We start from the raw sequence: 21,216 nt of genomic DNA on the forward strand, positions 1-21,216 counted from the left end.
TAGGTCAGCTCTACAGGAGAGGTACTGTAACAAGTTGTTTAGGAGAAATCAGCATGAATTAGGTCAGCTCTACAGGAGAGGTACTGTAACAGGTTGTTTAGGAGAAATCAGCATGAATTAGGTCAGCTCTACAGGAGAGGTACTGTAACAAGTTGTTTAGGAGGAATCAGCATGAATTAGGTCAGCTCTACAGGAGAGGTACTGTAACAAGTTGTTTAGGAGAAATCAGCATGAATTAGGTCAGATCTACAGGAGAGGTACTGTAACAAGTTGTTTAGGAGGAATCAGCATGAATTAGGTCAGCTCTACAGGAGAGGTACTGTAACAAGTTGTTTAGGAGGAATCAGCATGAATTAGGTAAGCTCTACAGGAGAGGTACTGTAACAGGTTGTTTAGGAGAAATCAGCATGAAGTAGGTCAGCTCTACAGGAGAGGTACTGTAACAAGTTGTTTAGGAGGAATCAGCATGAAGTAGGTCAGCTCTACAGGAGAGGTACTGTAACAAGTTGTTTAGGAGGAATCAGCATGAATTAGGTCAGCTCTACAGGAGAGGTACTGTAACAAATTGTTTAGGAGAAATCAGCATGAAGTAGGTCAGCTCTACAGGAGAGGTACTGTAACAAGTTGTTTAGGAGAAATCAGCATGAAGTAGGTCAGCTCTACAGGAGAGGTACTGTAACAAGTTGTTTAGGAGGAATCAGCATGAATTAGGTCAGCTCTACAGGAGAGGTACTGTAACAAGTTGTTTAGGAGAAATCAGCATGAAGTAGGTCAGCTCTACAGGAGAGGTACTGTAACAAGTTGTTTAGGAGGAATCAGCATGAAGTAGGTCAGCTCTACAGGAGAGGTACTGTAACAGGTTGTTTAGGAGGAATCAGCATGAAGTAGGTCAGCTCTACAGGAGAGGTACTGTAACAAGTTGTTTAGGAGAAATCAGCATGAATTAGGTCAGCTCTACAGGAGAGGTACTGTAACAGGTTGTTTAGGAGAAATCAGCATGAAGTAGGTCAGCTCTACAGGAGAGGTACTGTAACAAGTTGTTTAGGAGGAATCAGCATGAAGTAGGTCAGCTCTATAGGAGAGGTACTGTAACAGGTTGTTTAGGAGAAATCAGCATGAAGTAGGTCAGCTCTACAGGAGAGGTACTGTAACAGGTTGTTTAGGAGAAATCAGCATGAATTAGGTCAGCTCTACAGGAGAGGTACTGTAACAAGTTGTTTAGGAGGAATCAGCATGAAGTAGGTCAGCTCTACAGGAGAGGTACTGTAACAGGTTGTTTAGGAGAAATCAGCATGAAGTAGGTCAGCTCTACAGGAGAGGTACTGTAACAGGTTGTTTAGGAGAAATCAGCATGAATTAGGTCAGCTCTACAGGAGAGGTACTGTAACAAGTTGTTTAGGAGGAATCAGCATGAATTAGGTCAGCTCTACAGGAGAGGTACTGTAACAAGTTGTTTAGGAGAAATCAGCATGAATTAGGTCAGCTCTACAGGAGAGGTACTGTAACAGGTTGTTTAGGAGAAATCAGCATGAAGTAGGTCAGCTCTACAGGAGAGGTACTGTAACAAGTTGTTTAGGAGAAATCAGCATGAATTAGGTCAGCTCTACAGGAGAGGTACTGTAACAGGTTGTTTAGGAGAAATCAGCATGAAGTAGGTCAGCTCTACAGGAGAGGTACTGTAACAAGTTGTTTAGGAGAAATCAGCATGAAGTAGGTCAGCTCTACAGGAGAGGTACTGTAACAAGTTGTTTAGGAGAAATCAGCATGAAGTAGGTCAGCTCTACAGGAGAGGTACTGTAACAAGTTGTTTAGGAGAAATCAGCATGAATTAGGTCAGCTCTACAGGAGAGGTACTGTAACAAGTTGTTTAGGAGAAATCAGCATGAAGTAGGTCAGCTCTACAGGAGAGGTACTGTAATGAGTTGTTTAGGAGGAATCAGCATGAATTAGGTCAGCTCTACAGGAGAGGTACTGTAACAAGTTGTTTAGGAGAAATCAGCATGAAGTAGGTCAGCTCTACAGGAGAGGTACTGTAATGAGTTGTTTAGGAGGAATCAGCATGAAGTAGGTCAGCTCTACAGGAGAGGTACTGTACGTTTCAGAGAACTGGCCTTATGGCACAAAGGAAATTAAGAGGATTTAGTACACCAAGTAACTTCCCTGAGACCGAGGATGTCTGTCTACCAGTTTTATTGTTCTTTAGATGAACAGTGTTTAATGTGTTGCTCTTCCGCTAGACTGACAGATGTAGGACCGGCCGTGAAGGACAGGCCGTGAAGGACCGGCCGTGAAGGACAGGCCGTGAAGGACAGGCCGTGAAGGACCGGCCGTGAAGGACAGGCCGTGAAGGACAGGCCGTGAAGGACAGGCCAGCTGGTTCATTCAGACAAATAATTATATTGTATCTGGTAACATTGACTGGTTTTTACAGAGTTAACAAAATATTCCTGTGACGACAAATGTAATGTTTCTGTCGACTCTAGAGTCTCTCCATTCCCTCTCTCTCTTCTCTCCCTGTCCACCACCTAGAAGTAGTGCAAACATGTCCTAGAATAACAGTCTCAGCCCTAACGTCTAGCTCACAACAGGTGGAATATTCTAGCAGGCTCACACAGTAACAAGACACTTGAAGCAGGTTTGGATGGGTGTTTACTGTGGGTAGGTAGTCCTGTCAGGGTGTTTACTGTGGGTAGGTAGTCCTGTCAGGGTGTTTACTGTGGGTAGGTGGTCCTGTCTGGTTGTTTACTGTGGGTAGGTGGTCCTGTCAGGGTGTTTACTGTGGGTAGGTGGTCCTGTCAGGGTGTTTACTGTGGGTAGGTGGTCCTGTCAGGGTGTTTACTGTGGGTAGGTGGTCCTGTCAGGGTGTTTACTGTGGGTAGGTAGTCCTGTCAGGGTGTTTACCGTGGGTAGGTAGTCCTGTCTGGTTGTTTACTGTGGGTAGGTAGTCCTGTCTGGTTGTTTACTGTGGGTAGGTAGTCCTGTCTGGTTGTTTACCGTGGGTAGGTAGTCCTGTCTGGTTGTTTACTGTGGGTAGGTAGTCCTGTCTGGTTGTTTACTGTGGGTAGGTAGTCCTGTCTGAGGGAATGGTCCAGAAACATAATCCAGATATATAACAGACAGATATATTGTTTATGGCTGCGGGTTATAGAAATAGAATCTAGATACAAATATCATCTATGTTTTCCTGTGTTGTAGATGGCTGGTCTCTAGTTGAAGACATCGATGGGGTCGTCATGGTTCATGGACTCATTGATCACCTGTTGGGGAGGGACAGAGAGGAAACAGTTAACACCTGGTCATAACTGGACCCTGTGTGGCTCAGTCAGAGCACCAAGGGTCTTGGGTTCGATTCCCTTATATGTGTGACTCTTAGTGGCTTGGATAAAAGCTCCTGCTAAATGGTGTACTAAGTAGACTACATGGGCTTGTTCAAGGTGTCCAACCGTTCTGCGTGAAACGAGCTTTGATGATTAAATCCAAAAAGTCAAGATTTAATTGTAATTTTTCATATTTTTTATTTTTTAAAGCTCTGTTGACAGAAGTGCCACATTCTAGCAGCGACTTTGATCATTTTACATAAAACTGTAAAGTTGTTTCTGCGGGTCGTAAAAAAGCCAGATTACTGGACATGAACACGACACCAGCTGAACTACACGTAAAAGGTTCTGCTCACTGCACCGTTGACCGAGTCACAGAGAAACGCTTGTTTTCCTGATAACTCTTTGAAAAAGAACAGGAATTTATATAAAATACTAAAATATGAAAATACTACATGTCATGTCTCAAAATCTATATATTGTTCATGTCTGTCAGTTAGCCTTAATTCTCTCACAGCAGCCTAGCTGACACAATGCTATTATCTGGCCTCCATTGATTTAGTGGCCCGAGTCTTGGCCATCCTACAAGGGTAGAAACTCCAAGAACATCTGAATGGATTATGAGATGTGGTTTGGACCATCCCTGGTCTGTGTGTCTGAACTGATAATATGTATACAGTAGAAGCTCAGAGTTACAGACCAAATCAACCCAGTGAACAGGGAATCTTGTGTGTCTCAGGTGGTTGTGGGTTCGAGTGTCACGGGGCACCAGTACCAAAAGCTTTCAGAAGATGGATGCTTTACGTCACTCTGGATAACAAGCTGACTGTACCTGTCCATCTCTGGTCTCGATCGTCTTTATCAGAACCTTTTTGGACATTGTGGTTTCAACCATGGGTCTGGAATCCATCATGGTTTCTATAGCGACAGATGACAATGAAGAGAGGAGTTTTTCTAATTGATACAGCATATTGTTTATAATTGATACAGCATATTATGAAGTGATTTCTATCATTGGTGAGCGAGTATCTACAGAACAGGACTTACCTCTCAGGTTTAAGGAGGAGAAGTTTGGCAATGGAGAGGTGATTCTGAAATGAGAGGGACCTTTGAGTCAATCAGTATTCTTTGTTTTCCTCACCTATGAGCAATGTCTCAATGTCCTTCATCGTCATCACCATCACTATCATCATCATCGTCACCATCATCACCACCACCACATTCATCACCACCATCATCACCACCACCATCATCACCACCACCACCACCATCATCACCACCACCACCACATTCATCACCACCACCACCACCACCACCACCACCACCACCACCACATTCATCACCACCATCATCACCACCACCACCACCATCATCACCACCACCACCACATTCATCACCACCACCACCACATTCATCACCACCACCACCACATTCATCACCACCATCATCACCACCACCACCACCACCACCACCACCACCATCATCACCACCACCACCATCATCATCACCACCACCACCACATTCATCACCACCACCACCACCACCACCACCACCATTCATCACCACCATCATCACCACCACCACCACCACCCACCACCACCATCATCACCACCACCACCACCACCATCATCACCACCACCACATTCATCACCACCATCATCACCACCACCACCACATTCATCACCACCCATCATCACCACCACATCACCACCACCACCACCACCATCACCATCATCACCACCACCACCACCATCATCACCACCACCACCATCATCATCACCACCACCACCACCACCATCATCACCACCACCACATTCATCACCACCATCATCACCACCACCACATTCATCACCACCATCACCATCACCACCATCATCACCACCATCATATTCATCACCATCACCATCATCATTGCCATCACCATTTTCCCCACCATCACCACCACATTCATCATCACCACCATCACATTCATCATCACCACCATCACATTCATCATCATCACCATCACATTCATCATCATCACCATCACTGTCTTCACCACCACCATAATCACTACCACCACCACCATCACCACCATAATCACTACCACCACCACCATCATCATCACCATAATCACCATCATCATCACCATAATCACCATCATCATCACCACCACTACTGTCTTCATCATCACCATCTCACCATCATCACCACCACTACTGTCTTCATCATCACCATCATCACCATCATCACCACCACTACTGTCTTCATCATCACCATCTCACCATCATCATCATCACATTCATCACCACCATCATCACATTCATCATCATCATCACCACCATCATCATCAGTAGTAGAGTAGTACATTCACCATCACCATAGTAGTCACCAGTAGTTTCCTCATCACCATTCATCATCACCACCACTATCTCATCACCAGGGCCATTTACCTCACCTCACCACATCACCATCCACCACCAGTTCATCACCTCACCATCAGCTCATCTCTATGCCCATCACCATTCATACCTGCTCTCCATCTCCCTCCAGTAGTTTCCTGTCAGGTCATCACACATCAGCTATCTCACCACCACCACCCAGGGCCATCATCACCTGCTCTCATTCATCACCATCTCATCACCACCATCAGTTTCACACCAGCTATCATCTATGCCCATCACCATCATTTACTGTCTTCATCATCACCATCTCACCATTCACCACCACCATCATCTGCTCTCCTCTCCCTCCAGTAGTTTCCTGTAGGTAGCTATCTCTATGCCCAGGGCCATTTACCTGCTCTCCTCTCCCTCCAGTAGTTTCCTGTAGGTAGCTATCTCTATGTCCAGGGCCATTTTGACATTGAGGAGATCCTGGTATTCTCTGAGGTGTCTGGCCATCTCATCCTTCATGTTCCTAATGTCCTCCTCCAGACCACTGACGTTGTCCTGGTAACCAGACGACTCCATACTGAAGTTCTCCTCCATCTCCCTCATCTGCCGCTCCATAGACTCATTCTGGGAGGAGGAGAGGGGAGAGAGAGGGAGGAGAGAGAGCAGAGGGGAGAGAGAGCAGAGGGGATAGACAGAGGGAGTGAGAGAGCAGAGGGGAGAGAGAGGGAGGAGAGAGAGCAGAGGGGAGAGAGAGCAGAGGGGAGAGAGAGCAGAAGGGATAGACAGAGGGAGGAGAGAGAGCAGAGGGGAGAGAGAGGGAGGAGAGAGAGCAGAGGGGAGAGAGAGCAGAGGGGAGAGAGAGCAGAGGGGAGAGAGAGGGAGGAGAGAGAGCAGAGGGGAGAGAGAGCAGAGGGGAGAGAGAGCAGAAGGGATAGACAGAGGGAGGAGAGAGAGCAGAGGGGAGAGAGAGGGAGGAGAGAGAGCAGAGGGGAGAGAGAGGGAGGAGAAAGAGCAGAGGGAGAGAGAGAGCAGAGGGGATAGACAGAGGGAGAGAGAGAGAGCAGAGGGGAGAGAAAGGGAGGAGAGAGAGAGCAGAGGGAGAGAGAGGGAGAGAGAGAGCAGAGGGGAGCAGAGGGGAGAGAGCAGAGGGGATAGAGAGAGAGAGCAGAGGGGAGAGAAAGGGAGGAGAGAGAGCAGAGGGGAGAGAGAGGGAGGGAGAGAGCAGAGGGAGAGAGAGAGCAGAGGGGAGAGAGAGGGAGGAGAGAGAGCAGAGGGGAGAGAGAGGGAGGAGAGAGAGCAGCAGGGGAGAGAGCAGAGGGAGGAGAGAGCAGAGGGGAGAGAGAGGGAGAGGGAGAGCAGAGGGGAGAGAGAGGGAGGAGAGAGAGCAGAGGGGAGAGAGAGCAGAGGGAGAGAGAGCAGAGGGGATAGACAGAGGGGAGAGAGCAGAGGGAGAGCAGAGGGATAGACAGAGGAGAGAGAGCAGAGGGGAGAGAGAGGGAGGAGAGAGAGCAGAGGGGAGAGAGAGGGAGAGAGAGAGCAGAGGGGAGAGAGAGGGAGAGAGAGAGCAGAGGGGAGAGAGAGGGAGAGAGAGAGCAGAGGGGAGAGAGAGGGAGGGGGGAGGGGGAGGAGATAAAGAGCAGGTAGAGGGAGAGCAAGCGAGTGCCATCCCTCGAACAGAAAATGCTGACTCACTAGGCAGATTCCTCTTAGTGTGACAGGTGCTGTACTCACGCTTCCCTTCAGGGCATCGATCTCACAGGTGAGTGCCTGCACCTGGCGTCTGTAGTCATTAGCCTCCTGCTTAGCAATCCGTAGAGACTCGTTGTTACGGGCTGCAGAATCAGTCAGGTCAGCAAACTGCAGACAGGAGAGATAGACCTGAGACTGTCAATATGCATGTCTATTAACACTGTACAGGGGAGAGAGACCTGAGACTGTCAATATGCATGTCTGTTAACACTGTACAGGAGAGAGAGACCTGAGACTGTCAATAGGCATGTCTGTTAACACTGTACAGGAGATATATACCTGAGACTGTCAATAGGCATGTCTATTAACACTGTACAGGAGAGATAGACCTGAGACTGTCAATATGCATGTCTGTTAACACTGTACAGGAGAGAAAGACCTGAGACTGTCAATAGGCATGTCTGTTAACACTGTACAGGAGAGAAAGACCTGAGACTGTCAATAGGCATGTCTGTTAACACTGTACAGGAGAGATAGACCTGAGACTGTCAATAGGCATGTCTGTTAACACTGTACAGGAGATATATACCTGAGACTGTCAATAGGCATGTCTATTAACACTGTACAGGAGAGATAGACCTGAGACTGTCAATATGCATGTCTGTTAACACTGTACAGGAGAGAAAGACCTGAGACTGTCAATAGGCATGTCTGTTAACACTGTACAGGAGAGAAAGACCTGAGACTGTCAATAGGCATGTCTGTTAACACTGTACAGGAGAGATAGACCTGAGACTGTCAATAGGCATGTCTATTAACACTGTACAGGAGAGATAGAACTGAGACTGTCAATATGCATTTCTATTAACACTGTCAGACAGTAGAGAGGTCTGCACAATGCATCACTGGAGACAAACTACCTGCCCTCCACGACACCTACATCACCCGATGTCACAGGAAGGCCAAAAAGGACAGGGGTGCATCTGGTCAGTCAGAGGAGGGAGGGAGGGAACAGGGGTGGATCTGGTCAGTCAGAGGGGAGGGAACAGGGGTGCATCTGGTCAGTCAGAGGAGGGAGGGAGGGAACAGGGGTGCATCTGGTCAGTCAGAGGGGGGGGAACAGGGGTGCATCTGGTCAGTCAGAGGAGAGGGAACAGGGGTGCATCTGGTCAGTCAGAGGAGAGGGAACAGGGGTGCATCTGGTCAGTCAGAGGGGAGGGAACAGGGGTGCATCTGGTCAGTCAGAGGAGGGAGGGAGGGAACAGGGGTGCATCTGGTCAGTCAGAGGAGGGAGGGAGGGAACAGGGGTGCATCTGGTCAGTCAGAGGAGGGTCATCTGGTCAGTCAGAGGGGGAACAGGGGTGCATCTGGTCAGTCAGGGGAGGGAGGGGACAGGGGTGCATCTGGTCAGTCAGAGGAGGGAGGGAGGGAACAGGGGTGCATCTGGTCATCAGAGGAGGGAGGGGAGGGAACAGGGGTGCATCTGGTCAGTCAGAGGAGGGAGGGAGGGAACAGGGGTGCATCTGGTCAGTCAGGAGGAGGGAGGGAACAGGGGTGGATCTGGTCAGTCAGAGGGGGAGGGAGGGAACAGGGGTGGATCTGGTCAGTCAGAGGGGGAGGGAACAGGGGTGCATCTGGTCAGTCAGAGGAGGGAGGGAGGGAACAGGGGTGCATCTGGTCAGTCAGAGGGGGAGGGAGGGAGGGAACAGGGGTGGATCTGGTCAGTCAGAGGGGAGGGAACAGGGGTGCATCTGGTCAGTCAGAGGAGGGAGGGAGGGAACAGGGGTGCATCTGGTCAGTCAGAGGAGGGAGGGAGGGAACAGGGGTGCATCTGGTCAGTCAGAGGGGAGGGAACAGGGGTGCATCTGGTCAGTCAGAGGAGGGAGGGAACAGGGGTGCATCTGGTCAGTCAGAGGGGAGGGAACAGGGGTGCATCTGGTCAGTCAGAGGGGGGGAACAGGGGTGCATCTGGTCAGTCAGAGGAGGGAACAGGGGTGCATCTGGTCAGTCAGAGGGGAGGGAACAGGGGTGCATCTGGTCAGTCAGAACAGGGGGCATCTGGTCAGGAGGGAACAGGGGTGCATCTGGTCAGTCAGAGGGGAGGGAGGGGAGGGAACACAGGGGTGCATCTGGTCAGTCAGATCTGGTCAGTCAGAGGAGGGAGGGAACAGGGGTGCATCTGGTCAGTCAGGGAACAGGGGTGGATCTGGTCAGTCAGAGGGGAGGGAACAGGGGTGCATCTGGTCAGTCAGAGGAGGGAGGGAGGGAACAGGGGTGCATCTGGTCAGTCAGAGGGGGAGGGAGGGAACAGGGGTGCATCTGGTCAGTCAGAGGGGGAGGGAACAGGGGTGCATCTGGTCAGTCAGAGGAGGGAGGGAGGGAACAGGGGTGCATCTGGTCAGTCAGAGGAGGGAGGGGAGGGAACAGGGGTGCATCTGGTCAGTCAGAGGGGGAGGGAACAGGGGTGCATCTGGTCAGTCAGAGGAGGGAGGGAACAGGGGTGCATCTGGTCAGTCAGAGGAGGGAACAGGGTGCATCTGGTCAGTCAGAGGGGAGGGAAGTCAGAGGAGGGAACAGGGGTGCATCTGGTCAGTCAGAGGGGGAGGGAACAGGGGTGCATCTGGTCAGTCAGAGGAGGGAGGGAGGGAACAGGGGTGCATCTGGTCAGTCAGAGGAGGGAACAGGGGGCATCTGGTCAGTCAGAGGGGGGGAACAGGGGTGCATCTGGTCAGTCAGAGGGGAGGGAACAGGGGTGCATCTGGTCAGGGGTCATCTGGTCAGTCAGAGGGGAGGGAACAGGGGTGCATCTGGTCAGTCAGAGGAGGGAGGGAGGGAACAGGGGTACATCTGGTCAGTTAGAGGAGGGAGGGAGGGAACAGGGGTGCATCTGGTCAGTCAGAGGAGGAGGGAACAGGGGTGCATCTGGTCAGTCAGAGGGGAGGGAGGGAACAGGGGTGCATCTGGTCAGTTCAGAGGAGGGAGGGAGGGAACAGGGGTGCATCTGGTCAGTCAGAGGGGGAGGGAACAGGGTGCATCTGGTCAGTCAGAGGAGGGAACAGGCAGAGGAGAGGGAACAGGGGTGCATCTGGTCAGTAGAGAGGAGGGAGGGAACAGGGGTGCATCTGGTCAGTCAGAGGAGGGAGGGAGGGAACAGGGGTGCATCTGGTCAGTCAGAGGGGGAGGAGGGAAATCTGGTCAGTGAGAGGAGGGAGGGAACAGGGGTGCATCTGGTCAGTCAGAGGAGGGAGGGAACAGGGGTGCATCTGGTCAGTCAGAGGGGGAGGGAACAGGGGTGCATCTGGTCAGTCAGAGGAGGGAAACAGGGGTGCATCTGGTCAGTCAGAGGAGGGAGGGGAGGGAACAGGGGTGCATCTGGTCAGTCAGAGGAGGGAGGGAACAGGGGGGGGGAACAGGGTGCATCTGGTCAGTCAGAGGAGGGAACAGGGGTGCATCTGGTCAGTCAGAGGAGGGAACAGGGGTGCATCTGGTCAGTCAGAGGAGGGAACAGGGGTGCATCTGGTCAGTCAGAGGAGGGAACAGGGGTGCATCTGGTCAGTCAGAGGAGGGAACAGGGGTGCATCTGGTCAGTCAGAGGAGGGAGGGAACAGGTGTGCATCTGGTCAGTCAGAGGGGAGAGGGAGGGAGGGAGGGAACAGGGGTGCATCTGGTCAGTCAGAGGAGGGAGGGAACAGTGGTGAGTCCACCTCACCCGACTCCCAGTCCCGCCGCTCTCCCTTCCCTCTGCTGAGAAAAGGGGAGCGTCTTCCAGCTGATGGCATAACTCAAGTCACACTGCATCATGTTGTTAATCCGATGTCCAGTTAAAGTGGAATATTCCTTGATGTAAAGACAGACAAGCAGCCAGTAGTAGGCAGAACGCACATGGTCTGGCTTATAGACGTGTTGAATACAAAGTGTTGACAGTGCTGAGTAAGAACTTAAACATGAAGTCATATAAACAGCAGCTCTGTGCTGTATTCGTTAAGTCTCTCTCTAGTCATAGTTTTAAACATTTTCAAATGTCTCAGTATCAACTTTTCTGTGTGTTCAAGGCTCCTTTCTCAGTCTGTGGAAATTGCAGACACGTGATCTGATCTAATTGGCCAGCGCTAGGCCTATAGGTGCACTTGATTTGCTCTCTGGGCCTGCCGGGTAGATCGGAGATCTACATCCAGACACATGAAATTATTCAAAATGGGAACACTTTGTTTTCCCGGCACTAGGGCTGCTGAATCAAGTGCACCCACAGTCAACATCACTAGGGATGCTGAATCCAGTGCACCCACAGTCAACATCACTAGGGCTGCTGAATCAAGTGCACCTACCACCAACAGCACTAGGGCTGCTGAATCAAGTGCACCCACAGTCAACATCACTAGGGATGCTGAATCCAGTGCACCCACAGTCAACATCACTAGGGCTGCTGAATCAAGTGCACCTACCACCAACAGCACTAGGGCTGCTGAATCAAGTGCACCTACCGCCAACAGCACTAGGGCTGCTGAATCAAGTGCACCTACCGCCAACAGCACTAGGGCTGCTGAATCAAGTGCACCTACCACCAACAGCACTAGGGCTGCTGAATCAAGTGCACCTACCGCCAACAGCACTAGGGCTGCTGAATCAAGTGCACCTACCACCAACAGCACTAGGGCTGCTGAATCAAGTGCACCTACCACCAACAGCACTAGGGCTGCTGAATCAAGTGCACCTACCACCAACAGCACTAGGGCTGCTGAATCAAGTGCACCTACCACCAACAGCACTAGGGCTGCTGAATCAAGTGCACCTACCGCCAACAGCACTAGGGCTGCTGAATCAAGTGCACCCACAGTCAACATCACTAGGACTGCTGAATCAAGTGCACCCACAGCCAACATCACTAGGGATGCTGAATCCAGTGCACCCACAGTCAACATCACTAGGGCTGCTGAATCAAGTGCACCTACCACCAACAGCACTAGGGCTGCTGAATCAAGTGCACCTACCGCCAACAGCACTAGGGCTGCTGAATCAAGTGCACCTACCGCCAACAGCACTAGGGCTGCTGAATCAAGTGCACCTACCACCAACAGCACTAGGGCTGCTGAATCAAGTGCACCTACCGCCAACAGCACTAGGGCTGCTGAATCAAGTGCACCTACCACCAACAGCACTAGGGCTGCTGAATCAAGTGCACCTACCACCAACAGCACTAGGGCTGCTGAATCAAGTGCACCTACCACCAACAGCACTAGGGCTGCTGAATCAAGTGCACCTACCACCAACAGCACTAGGGCTGCTGAATCAAGTGCACCTACCGCCAACAGCACTAGGGCTGCTGAATCAAGTGCACCCACAGTCAACATCACTAGGACTGCTGAATCAAGTGCACCCACAGCCAACATCACTAGGGATGCTGAATCCAGTGCACCCACAGTCAACATCACTAGGGCTGCTGAATCAAGTGCACCTACCACCAACAGCACTAGGGCTGCTGAATCAAGTGCACCTACCACCAACAGCACTAGGGCTGCTGAATCAAGTGCACCTACCACCAACAGCACTAGGGCTGCTGAATCAAGTGCACCTACCACCAACAGCACTAGGGCTGCTGAATCAAGTGCACCTACCACCAACAGCACTAGGGCTGCTGAATCAAGTGCACCTACCACCAACATCACTAGGACTGCTGAATCAAGTGCACCCACAGCCAACATCACTAGGGATGCTGAATCCAGTGCACCCACAGTCAACATCACTAGGGCTGCTGAATCAAGTGCACCTACCGCCAACAGCACTAGGGCTGCTGAATCAAGTGCACCTACCACCAACAGCACTAGGGCTGCTGAATCAAGTGCACCTACCGCCAACAGCACTAGGGCTGCTGAATCAAGTGCACCTACCGCCAACAGCACTAGGGCTGCTGAATCAAGTGCACCTACCACCAACAGCACTAGGGCTGCTGAATCAAGTGCACCTACCACCAACAGCACTAGGGCTGCTGAATCAAGTGCACCTACCGCCAACAGCACTAGGGCTGCTGAATCAAGTGCACCTACCGCCAACAGCACTAGGGCTGCTGAATCAAGTGCACCTACCACCAACAGCACTAGGGCTGCTGAATCAAGTGCACCTACCACCAACAGCACTAGGGCTGCTGAATCAAGTGCACCTACCACCAACAGCACTAGGGCTGCTGAATCAAGTGCACCTACCACCAACAGCACTAGGGCTGCTGAATCAAGTGCACCTACCACCAACAGCACTAGGGCTGCTGAATCAAGTGCACCTACCACCAACAGCACTAGGGCTGCTGAATCAAGTGCACCTACCACCAACAGCACTAGGGCTGCTGAATCAAGGGTGCACCTACCACCAACAGCACTAGGGCTGCTGAATCAAGTGCACCTACCACCAACAGCACTAGGGCTGCTGAATCAAGTGCACCTACCACCAACAGCACTAGGGCTGCTGAATCATGCAGTGCACCTACCACCAACAGCACTAGGGCTGCTGAATCAAGTGCACCTACCACCAACAGCACTAGGGCTGCTGAATCAAGTGCACCTACCGCCAACAGCACTAGGGCTGCTGAATCAAGTGCACCTACCACCAACAGCACTAGGGCTGCTGAATCAAGTGCACCTACCACCAACAGCACTAGGGCTGCTGAATCAAGTGCACCTACCACCAACAGCACTAGGGCTGCTGAATCAAGTGCACCTACCACCAACAGCACTAGGGCTGCTGAATCAAGTGCACCTACACATGAAATGGATTAAAATGGGTTAGGGGACTACTGCTGTAGGATATAGGGGGTAGGGTAAAGGGGGTAGGGGGTAGGGTAAAGGGTATAGGGGTAGGGTAAAGAGTATAGGGGTAGGGTAAAGGGTATAGGGGGTAGGGTAAAGGGTATAGGGGGTAGGGTAAAGGGTATAAGGTGCAGCCTACCTTAGACTTAGTACCAGTCTACAGACTCCTCTAGGGTATAGGGGGTAGGGTAAAGGGTATAGGGTGCAGCCTACCTTAGACTTAGTACCAGTCTACAGACTCCTCTAGGGTATAGGGGTAGGGGGGGGGTAGGGTAGGGGTATGGTATAGGGGGTAGGGTGTAGGGTATAGGGAACAGCCTACCTTAGACTTGTACCAGTCGTAGGGTGTAGGGTATAGGGGGTAGGGGGTAGGCTGTAGGGGGTAGGGTGTAGGGTATAGGGGGTAGGGTGTAGGGAACAGCCTACCTTAGACTTGTACCAGTCTACAGACTCCTCTAGGGTATAGGGGGTAGGGTATAGGGGGGGTAGGGTATAGGGAACAGCCTACCTTAGACTTGTACCAGTCTACAGAATCCTCTAGGGTATAGGGGGTAGGGTGTAGGGTATAGGGGGTAGGGTGTAGGGTATAGGGAACAGCCTACCTTAGACTTGTACCAGTCGTCGGACTCCTGCATGTTCTTGGAGGCCAGGTTCTCGTACTGAGAGCGGACGTCCCTGAGAGCGCCCGTCAGGTCTGGCTTCACCACATCAATGTCCATCTGCACCTGCTGCGACACCTGCACCTGAGACTGCAGCTCCAACAGCTCCTACAGACAGGAGTCAGAGGTCAGAGAGGGGTCAGCACCTGAGACTGCAGCTCCTACAAACCGGGGTTTGAGGTTAGAGAGGGGTCAGCACCTGAGACTGCAGCCCCTACAAACAGGGGTCAGAGAGATCCTATGAATTAGGTTTGAAGAGTTAGCGAGGTAACTTTTGTCAACTCTGAGTTCATCTCGGGATAGCAAGTCGTACGAATGTGGCCCAGCTTTAAGCCAGGTACATTTCTACGGCAACGAATCCTTCAGAACTAACCTGCTCCGGGGCAGGCTAGCACACAGCTAACCTCTCTGACCCTGAATGAAATGACTGAGCCACGAGTTGAAGACCAATGAAATCAGATTCCCTCCCTCTTGCATCATCCCCTTGATTTGAAGAAGACAACTAATTAAATATTTGACGTATCAAATGTGTGTAAAAAATGTTAATATTAAAATACCTACCACATTATTTAGTAATGACAGAATGCATTTGAAACTTCTGGAATTGTGAAACGTTTGTATGACATAATAACATGTATTTTATCGATAGGAACAGGTGCTTGAGCATTGATGAGCACACTAAAGATGGCATTATTAGGAAAGTTGAGAAATAAATCAAGTAGGCCTGGCCTATAGAAAGCTGATGGGATCCTCCTCTTTTTAATAGAGGCCATCACTCTGTTTTCTCACCCAATTGCATAGCCTATAGAAATATTGTGCAACATGAGCTCATGAAGTGTTTTATTAGATTTTCCATTACATTTACATTGATGTCAGAGTGATTAGAGGGACAATAGAGTGGTGAGTACCAGGCAGGCAGCAAGTTTGGTAGGCTACTGTTACTGTAATTTAATTATACCAATATGTATTCATTCATTTAATTCCCTTAATCTATTTTATGAGAATTTGTAAGATTCTTGTTTGCATAAAATAGACGGAGACCAGTCTTATCAATAATAGGTAACAGAATTTATTCTCGGAGCGAGCTGCCACGTTACCACGAGCAACAGTTTATATACAATAACATGACGTCATTTCATTGCTTAACCTCTTCAGTCGACCCTCTACTTTTTTGAACATTTTGTTAAAAATCGCGCAACATTTCAGCGCCCTGCTACTCATGCCAGGAATATAGTACGTTCATATGGTTAGAATGTGTGGATAGGAAACCCTCGGACGTTTTTAAAACTGGTTAAATCACGACTGTGGCTATTACATAACGTGCGTTACATCGGAAAGCGCAGGAAAACCTGATCACAGAAAATGGAAATAAATATCCTTGCGCCACTTCCAGCAATTGTTAACAGTGAGCCGAATTAGATAAGACCGAGCATTCAACTCCCACAGCATCCCCATGTTGTCTAGAGTCTTGTGAATTGAATCCTCTTTGATTCTTGGTTGAACCGAAAGAGGGGCACGACTTACCTCCGGTCTCCGCCCAGATCATTCCGGAAGAGCTCTCTCCTGAAATTTTTCCAAGACGACAGCTAATGATTTCTACATCGCCTATGGATGATTTTTATCGCTTATTAACGTTTACTAATACCTAAAGTAGCATTACAAACGTATTTGAAGTGTTTTGTGAAAGTTTATCGTCTACTTTTTGAATTTTAAAAATGACGTTACGTTGTGAAATCGCTGTTTTTTTCGTTTATCACACAGTCTACATATAACGATATCTTGGCTTTATATGGCCCGATTTAATCGAAATAAAGACCCAATAGTGTTTATGGGACATCTAGGAGTGCCAACAAAGAAGATGGTGAAAGGTAATGACTGTTTTCTATTTTATTGTGCGGTTTGTGTAACGCCGAAATGCTAATTATTTTGTTTACGTCCCCTGCTGTGCTTTTCTGTTGTAGTGTATTGGTGCATGCTATCAGATAATAGCTTCTCATGCTGTCGCTGAAAAGCATTTTAAAAATCTGACTTGTTGCCTGGATTCACAACGAGTGTAGCTTTAATTTGATACCCTGCATGTGTATTTTAATGAACTTTTGAGTTTTAACTAATACTATTAGCATTTAGCGTAGCGCATTTGCATTTCCAGAGCTCTAGTTGGGACGCAAGCGTCCCAACTAGAGGCAAGAGGTTAACAGAATCCCCTCCTCTCGACCGGGACAAAGTGAGGTTAATAGTTCATTCTAACTTACTAACACACTCCCAGGTCACACAACATAACTGAATTAACTTTTGACCCCTCAACATTATAGATCACCACTTCGCTGACAGTTCTAATTAACAGAAAACCTAGGAATGCACTCACAGCCTTATCTAAAACACCCCAGAGCTCAGTTTTGTCGGTTCAACCATAGGTTAACTACCTTATCTGCTTACTTAATCCACAACCCATTCGTTTCTGCCTAGTTGGAATGGTGTTCATTAACTTTAATTACTCCTTGTCTGTGTCACACAATCCCTTCTTATGAACTAATTTTGTTAATCAGATATAATAAAACAGAGTATAAGTTTACTTAGTTACAGTTCCATTTAAAACGATTTGTTCAGTCATTTAATCATAATTTTCCTATCAGCTACTAATGATCATCGGCAGCATCAGAGATTGGAGAAGCCTAATTACGTTTGTGAGTGCTTTTGGTGATAAGCCGAATTTTATCAGCCTCCTGAGGTTGAAGAGGCGCTGCTGCACCTTCTTCACGATGCTGTCTGTGTGGGTGGACCAATTCAGTTTGTCTGTGATGTGTACGCCGAGGAACTTAAAACTTACTACCCTCTCCACTACTGTTCCATCGATGTGGATAGGGGGGTGTTCCCTCTGCTGTTTCCTGAAGTCCACAATCATCTCCTTAGTTTTGTTGACGTTGAGTGTGAGGTTATTTCCTGACACCACACTCCGAGGGCCCTCACCTCCTCCCTGTAGACCGTCTCGTCGTTGTTGGTAATCAAGCCTACCACTGTTGTGTCGTCCACAAACTTGATGATTGAGTTGGAGGCGTGCGTGGCCACGCAGTCGTGGGTGAACAGGGAGTACAGGAGAGGGCTCAGAACGCACCCTTGTGGGGCCCCAATGTTGAGGATCAGCGGGGTGGAGATGTTGTTGCCTACCCTCACCACCTGGGGGCGGCCCGTCAGGAAGTCAAGTACCCAGTTGCACAGGGCGGGGTCAAGACCCAGGGTCTCGAGCTTGATGACGAGCTTGGAGGGCACTATGGTGTTAAATGCCGAGCTGTAGTCGATGAACAGCATTCTCACATAGGTATTCCTCTTGTCCAGATGGATTAGGGCAGTGTGCAGTGTGGTTGAGATTGCATCGTCTCTGGATCCATTTAGGCGGTAAGCAAATTGGAGTGGGTCTAGGGTGTCAGGTAGGGTGGAGGTGATATGGTCCTTGACTAGTCTCTCAAAGCACTTCATGATGACGGTAGTGAGTGCTACGGGGCGGTAGTCGTTTAGCTCAGTTACCTTAGCTTTCTTGGGAACAGGAACAATGGTGGCCCTCTTGAAGCATGTGGGAACAACAGACTGGGATAGGGATTGATTGAATATGTCCGTAAACACACCAGCCAGCTGGTCTGCGCATGCTCTGAGGGCGCGGCTGGGGATGCCATCTGGGCCTGCAGCCTTGCGAGGGTTAACGTGTTAACACACGTTTAAATGTTTTCCTCACTGCAGTGAAGGAGAGTCCGCATGTTTTAGTTGCGGGCAGTGTCAGTGGCACTGTATTGTCCTCAAAGCAGGCAAAAAAGTTATTTAGTCTGCCTGGGAGCAAGACTTCCTGGTCCGTGACGGTGCTGGTTCTCTTTTTGTAATCCGTGATTGACTGTAGACCCTGCCACATACCTCTTGTGTCTGAGCCGTTGAATTGAGATTCTACTTTGTCTCTATACTGACGCTTAGCTTGTTTGATTGCCTTGCGGAGGGAATAGTTACACTGTTTGTATTCAGTCATGTTTCCAGTCACCTTGCCCTGATTAAAAGCAGTGGTTCGCGCTTTCAGTTTCACGCGAATGCTGCCATCAATCCACAGTTTCTGGTTTGGGAATGTTTTAATCGTTGCTTTGGGAACGACATCTTCAACGCACGTTCTAATGAACTCGCACACCGAATCAGCGTATTCGTCAATGTTGTCGTCTGACGCAATACGGAACATATCCCAGTCCACGTGATGGAAGCAGTCTTGGAGTGTGGAATCAGATTGGTCGGACCAGCGTTGAACAGACCTCAGCGCGGGAGCTTCTTGTTTTAGTTTCTGTCTGTAGGCAGGGATCAACAAAATGGAGTCGTGGTCAGCTTTTCCAAAAGGGGGGCGGGGCAGGGCCTTATATGCGTCACGGAAGTTGGAATAACAATGATCCAAGGTTTTTCCCACCCTGGTTGCGCAATCGATATGCTGATAAAATTTAGGGAGTCTTGTTTTCAGATTAGCCTTGTTAAAATCCCCAGCTACAATGAATGCAGCCTCCGGATATATGGATTCCAGTTTGCAAAGAGTCAAATAAAGTTCGTTCAGAGCCATCGATGTGTCTGCTTGGGGGGGGAATATATATGGCTGTGATTATAATCGAAGAGAATTCCCTTGGTAGATAATGCGGTCTACATTTGATTGTGAGGAATTCTAAATCAGGTGAACAGAAGGACTTGAGTTCCTGTATGTTGTTTTGGCCACACCACGTCACGTTAACCATAAAGCATACGCCCCCGCCCCTCTTCTTACCAGAAAGATGTTTGTTTCTGTCGGCGCGATGCGTGGAGAAACCAGCTGGCTGCACCGTCTCCGATAGAGTCTCTCCAGTGAGCCATGTTTCCGTGAAGCAAAGAATGTTACAGTCTCTGGTGTCCCTCTGGAATGCTACCCGTGCTCGGATTTCATCAACCTTGTTGTCTAGAGACTGGACATTGGCGAGGAGAATGCTAGGGAGTGGTGCATGATGTGCCCGTCTCCGGAGTCTGACCAGAAGACCGCTTCGTTTTCCCATTTTTCGAAGTCGTTTTTTGGGGTCGCCGGCTGGGATCCATTCCGTTGTCCTGGGTGAAAGGCAGAACACAGGGTCCGCTTCGCGAAAGTCATATTCTTGGTCGTACTGATGGTGAGTTGACGCTGCTCTTATGTTCAGTAGTTCTTCTCGACTGTATGTAATGAAACCTAAGATGACCTGGGGTACCAATGTAAGAAATAACACGTAAAAAAACAAAAAACTGCATAGTTTCCTAGGAACACGAAGCGAGGCGGCCATCTCTGTCGGTGCCGGAAGTACGGTCATCCTAACAGCCCTAGCACTGACTCAACAGTCACGTGGAAATTGACTGTGGTCATTACTCGTGACCGCTGGTGTGGCGGTAATACGGTCATCCTAACAGCCCTAGCACTGACTCGCACATGGATTGATGTTTCAGAATTGACTCAATGAAGTGTTCAGCATTCAACTAGCCAGGTGCGACATTACAAGCCCGCTAGAGTAAGCTGGGGCAGATGAGCAATTTACACCGTCGTAGTACGGATAAAGTCTGAGCTGGAATGTGAAGCTAACTGAAGCTGGTTAGCATTAGAAAACCCTGAGTAGATCTAGCATGCTTCGTAGGATATCCCTCTGGGGTTAGAGGTCAGGGGTAAAAGAAGGGGGAGGGTGTGTGAGAGATAGAGTGTGGGTGTGTCAGTGTTGTTGTGTGTGTGTTTACATCCGTGTGTGTGTGTGTGCGTGCGTGTGCATGCGTGTGTTTTTGTGCATGTTTCCTTGCGTGTGTATGTGTTCTGACCTCATCGTGTAGTTTCTTCAGGAAGTTGATCTCCTCCTGAAGCGACTCCACCTTCCTCTCCAGGTCCAGACGAGACAGAGCTGCGTTGTCCACATCCTGAATACAACATGATGAACAGGGATAACCACACACACACACACACATTTTCCTCATAGGTCAAGACAGAAATGTCCTCATGAAACTAATTATTTCTCTCTCGCCTCTCTTTCTGTAACTGACCGAGAGACGACCAGAGCCAGACGGGTCACATTGTGTCTCGCTCTGATAACCCCGGCCGGTCCCCCATCCCTCCCTCCCTCCTCCAGACAGAACTCTAGTGCCCTGTTATCCTCCCCTCTGCTCCATCTGTCTCCTACAGCAGCCAACAGACCTCTCCCACTGCTGCCAAAATAGAGGCCTGGTCAGCCAGCCGTACTGACAGAGTCTCCTACAGAAGCCAACAGACCTCTCCCACTGCTGCCAAAATAGAGGCCTGGTCAGCCAGCCGTACTGACAGAGTCTCCTACAGAAGCCAACAGCCAGTCACCTAGAGCCAGCCATCTCTACAGCAGGCTGAGGGCTTGAGCCA

At 49.6% G+C, this 21,216-nt stretch overlaps 1 protein-coding gene across 1 annotated transcript; it reads right to left on the reverse strand.

The window, feature by feature from the left end:
* Positions 1–2,173: 2,173 nt before the first annotated feature.
* On the reverse strand, positions 2,174–20,816 carry LOC135563082 (vimentin A2-like). The gene is made up of 7 exons (XM_065006019.1): positions 20,649–20,816; positions 14,778–14,942; positions 7,424–7,549; positions 6,096–6,316; positions 4,365–4,408; positions 4,150–4,235; positions 2,174–3,257 (listed from the first exon to the last, which is right to left on the reverse strand). The coding sequence occupies exons 1-7, from the start codon at positions 20,799–20,801 to the stop codon at positions 3,207–3,209; spliced, it is 846 nt and encodes a 281-aa protein (XP_064862091.1). The 5' UTR covers positions 20,802–20,816; the 3' UTR covers positions 2,174–3,206.
* Positions 20,817–21,216: the final 400 nt, after the last annotated feature.

Source organism: Oncorhynchus nerka, linkage group LG20, assembly GCF_034236695.1.
Source record: "Oncorhynchus nerka isolate Pitt River linkage group LG20, Oner_Uvic_2.0, whole genome shotgun sequence".
NCBI classification, from domain to species: domain Eukaryota; kingdom Metazoa; phylum Chordata; class Actinopteri; order Salmoniformes; family Salmonidae; genus Oncorhynchus; species Oncorhynchus nerka.

What these genes read in the sequence shown, in the direction of transcription:
- LOC135563082 (XM_065006019.1), bottom strand. Translation starts at nt 20,801, where the DNA reads ATGAGGAAAATGTGTGTGTGTGTGTGTGGTTATCCCTGTTCATCATGT. An exon ending in TGAAGAAACTACACGATGAG is followed by an intron (nt 14,943 to 20,648) that starts GTCAGAACACAT and finishes TCCTGTCTGTAG; the next exon opens with GAGCTGTTGGAGCTGCAGTC. An exon ending in CTGGAGGGAGAGGAGAGCAG is followed by an intron (nt 4,409 to 6,095) that starts GTAAATGGCCCT and finishes CTCTCATTTCAG; the next exon opens with AATCACCTCTCCATTGCCAA.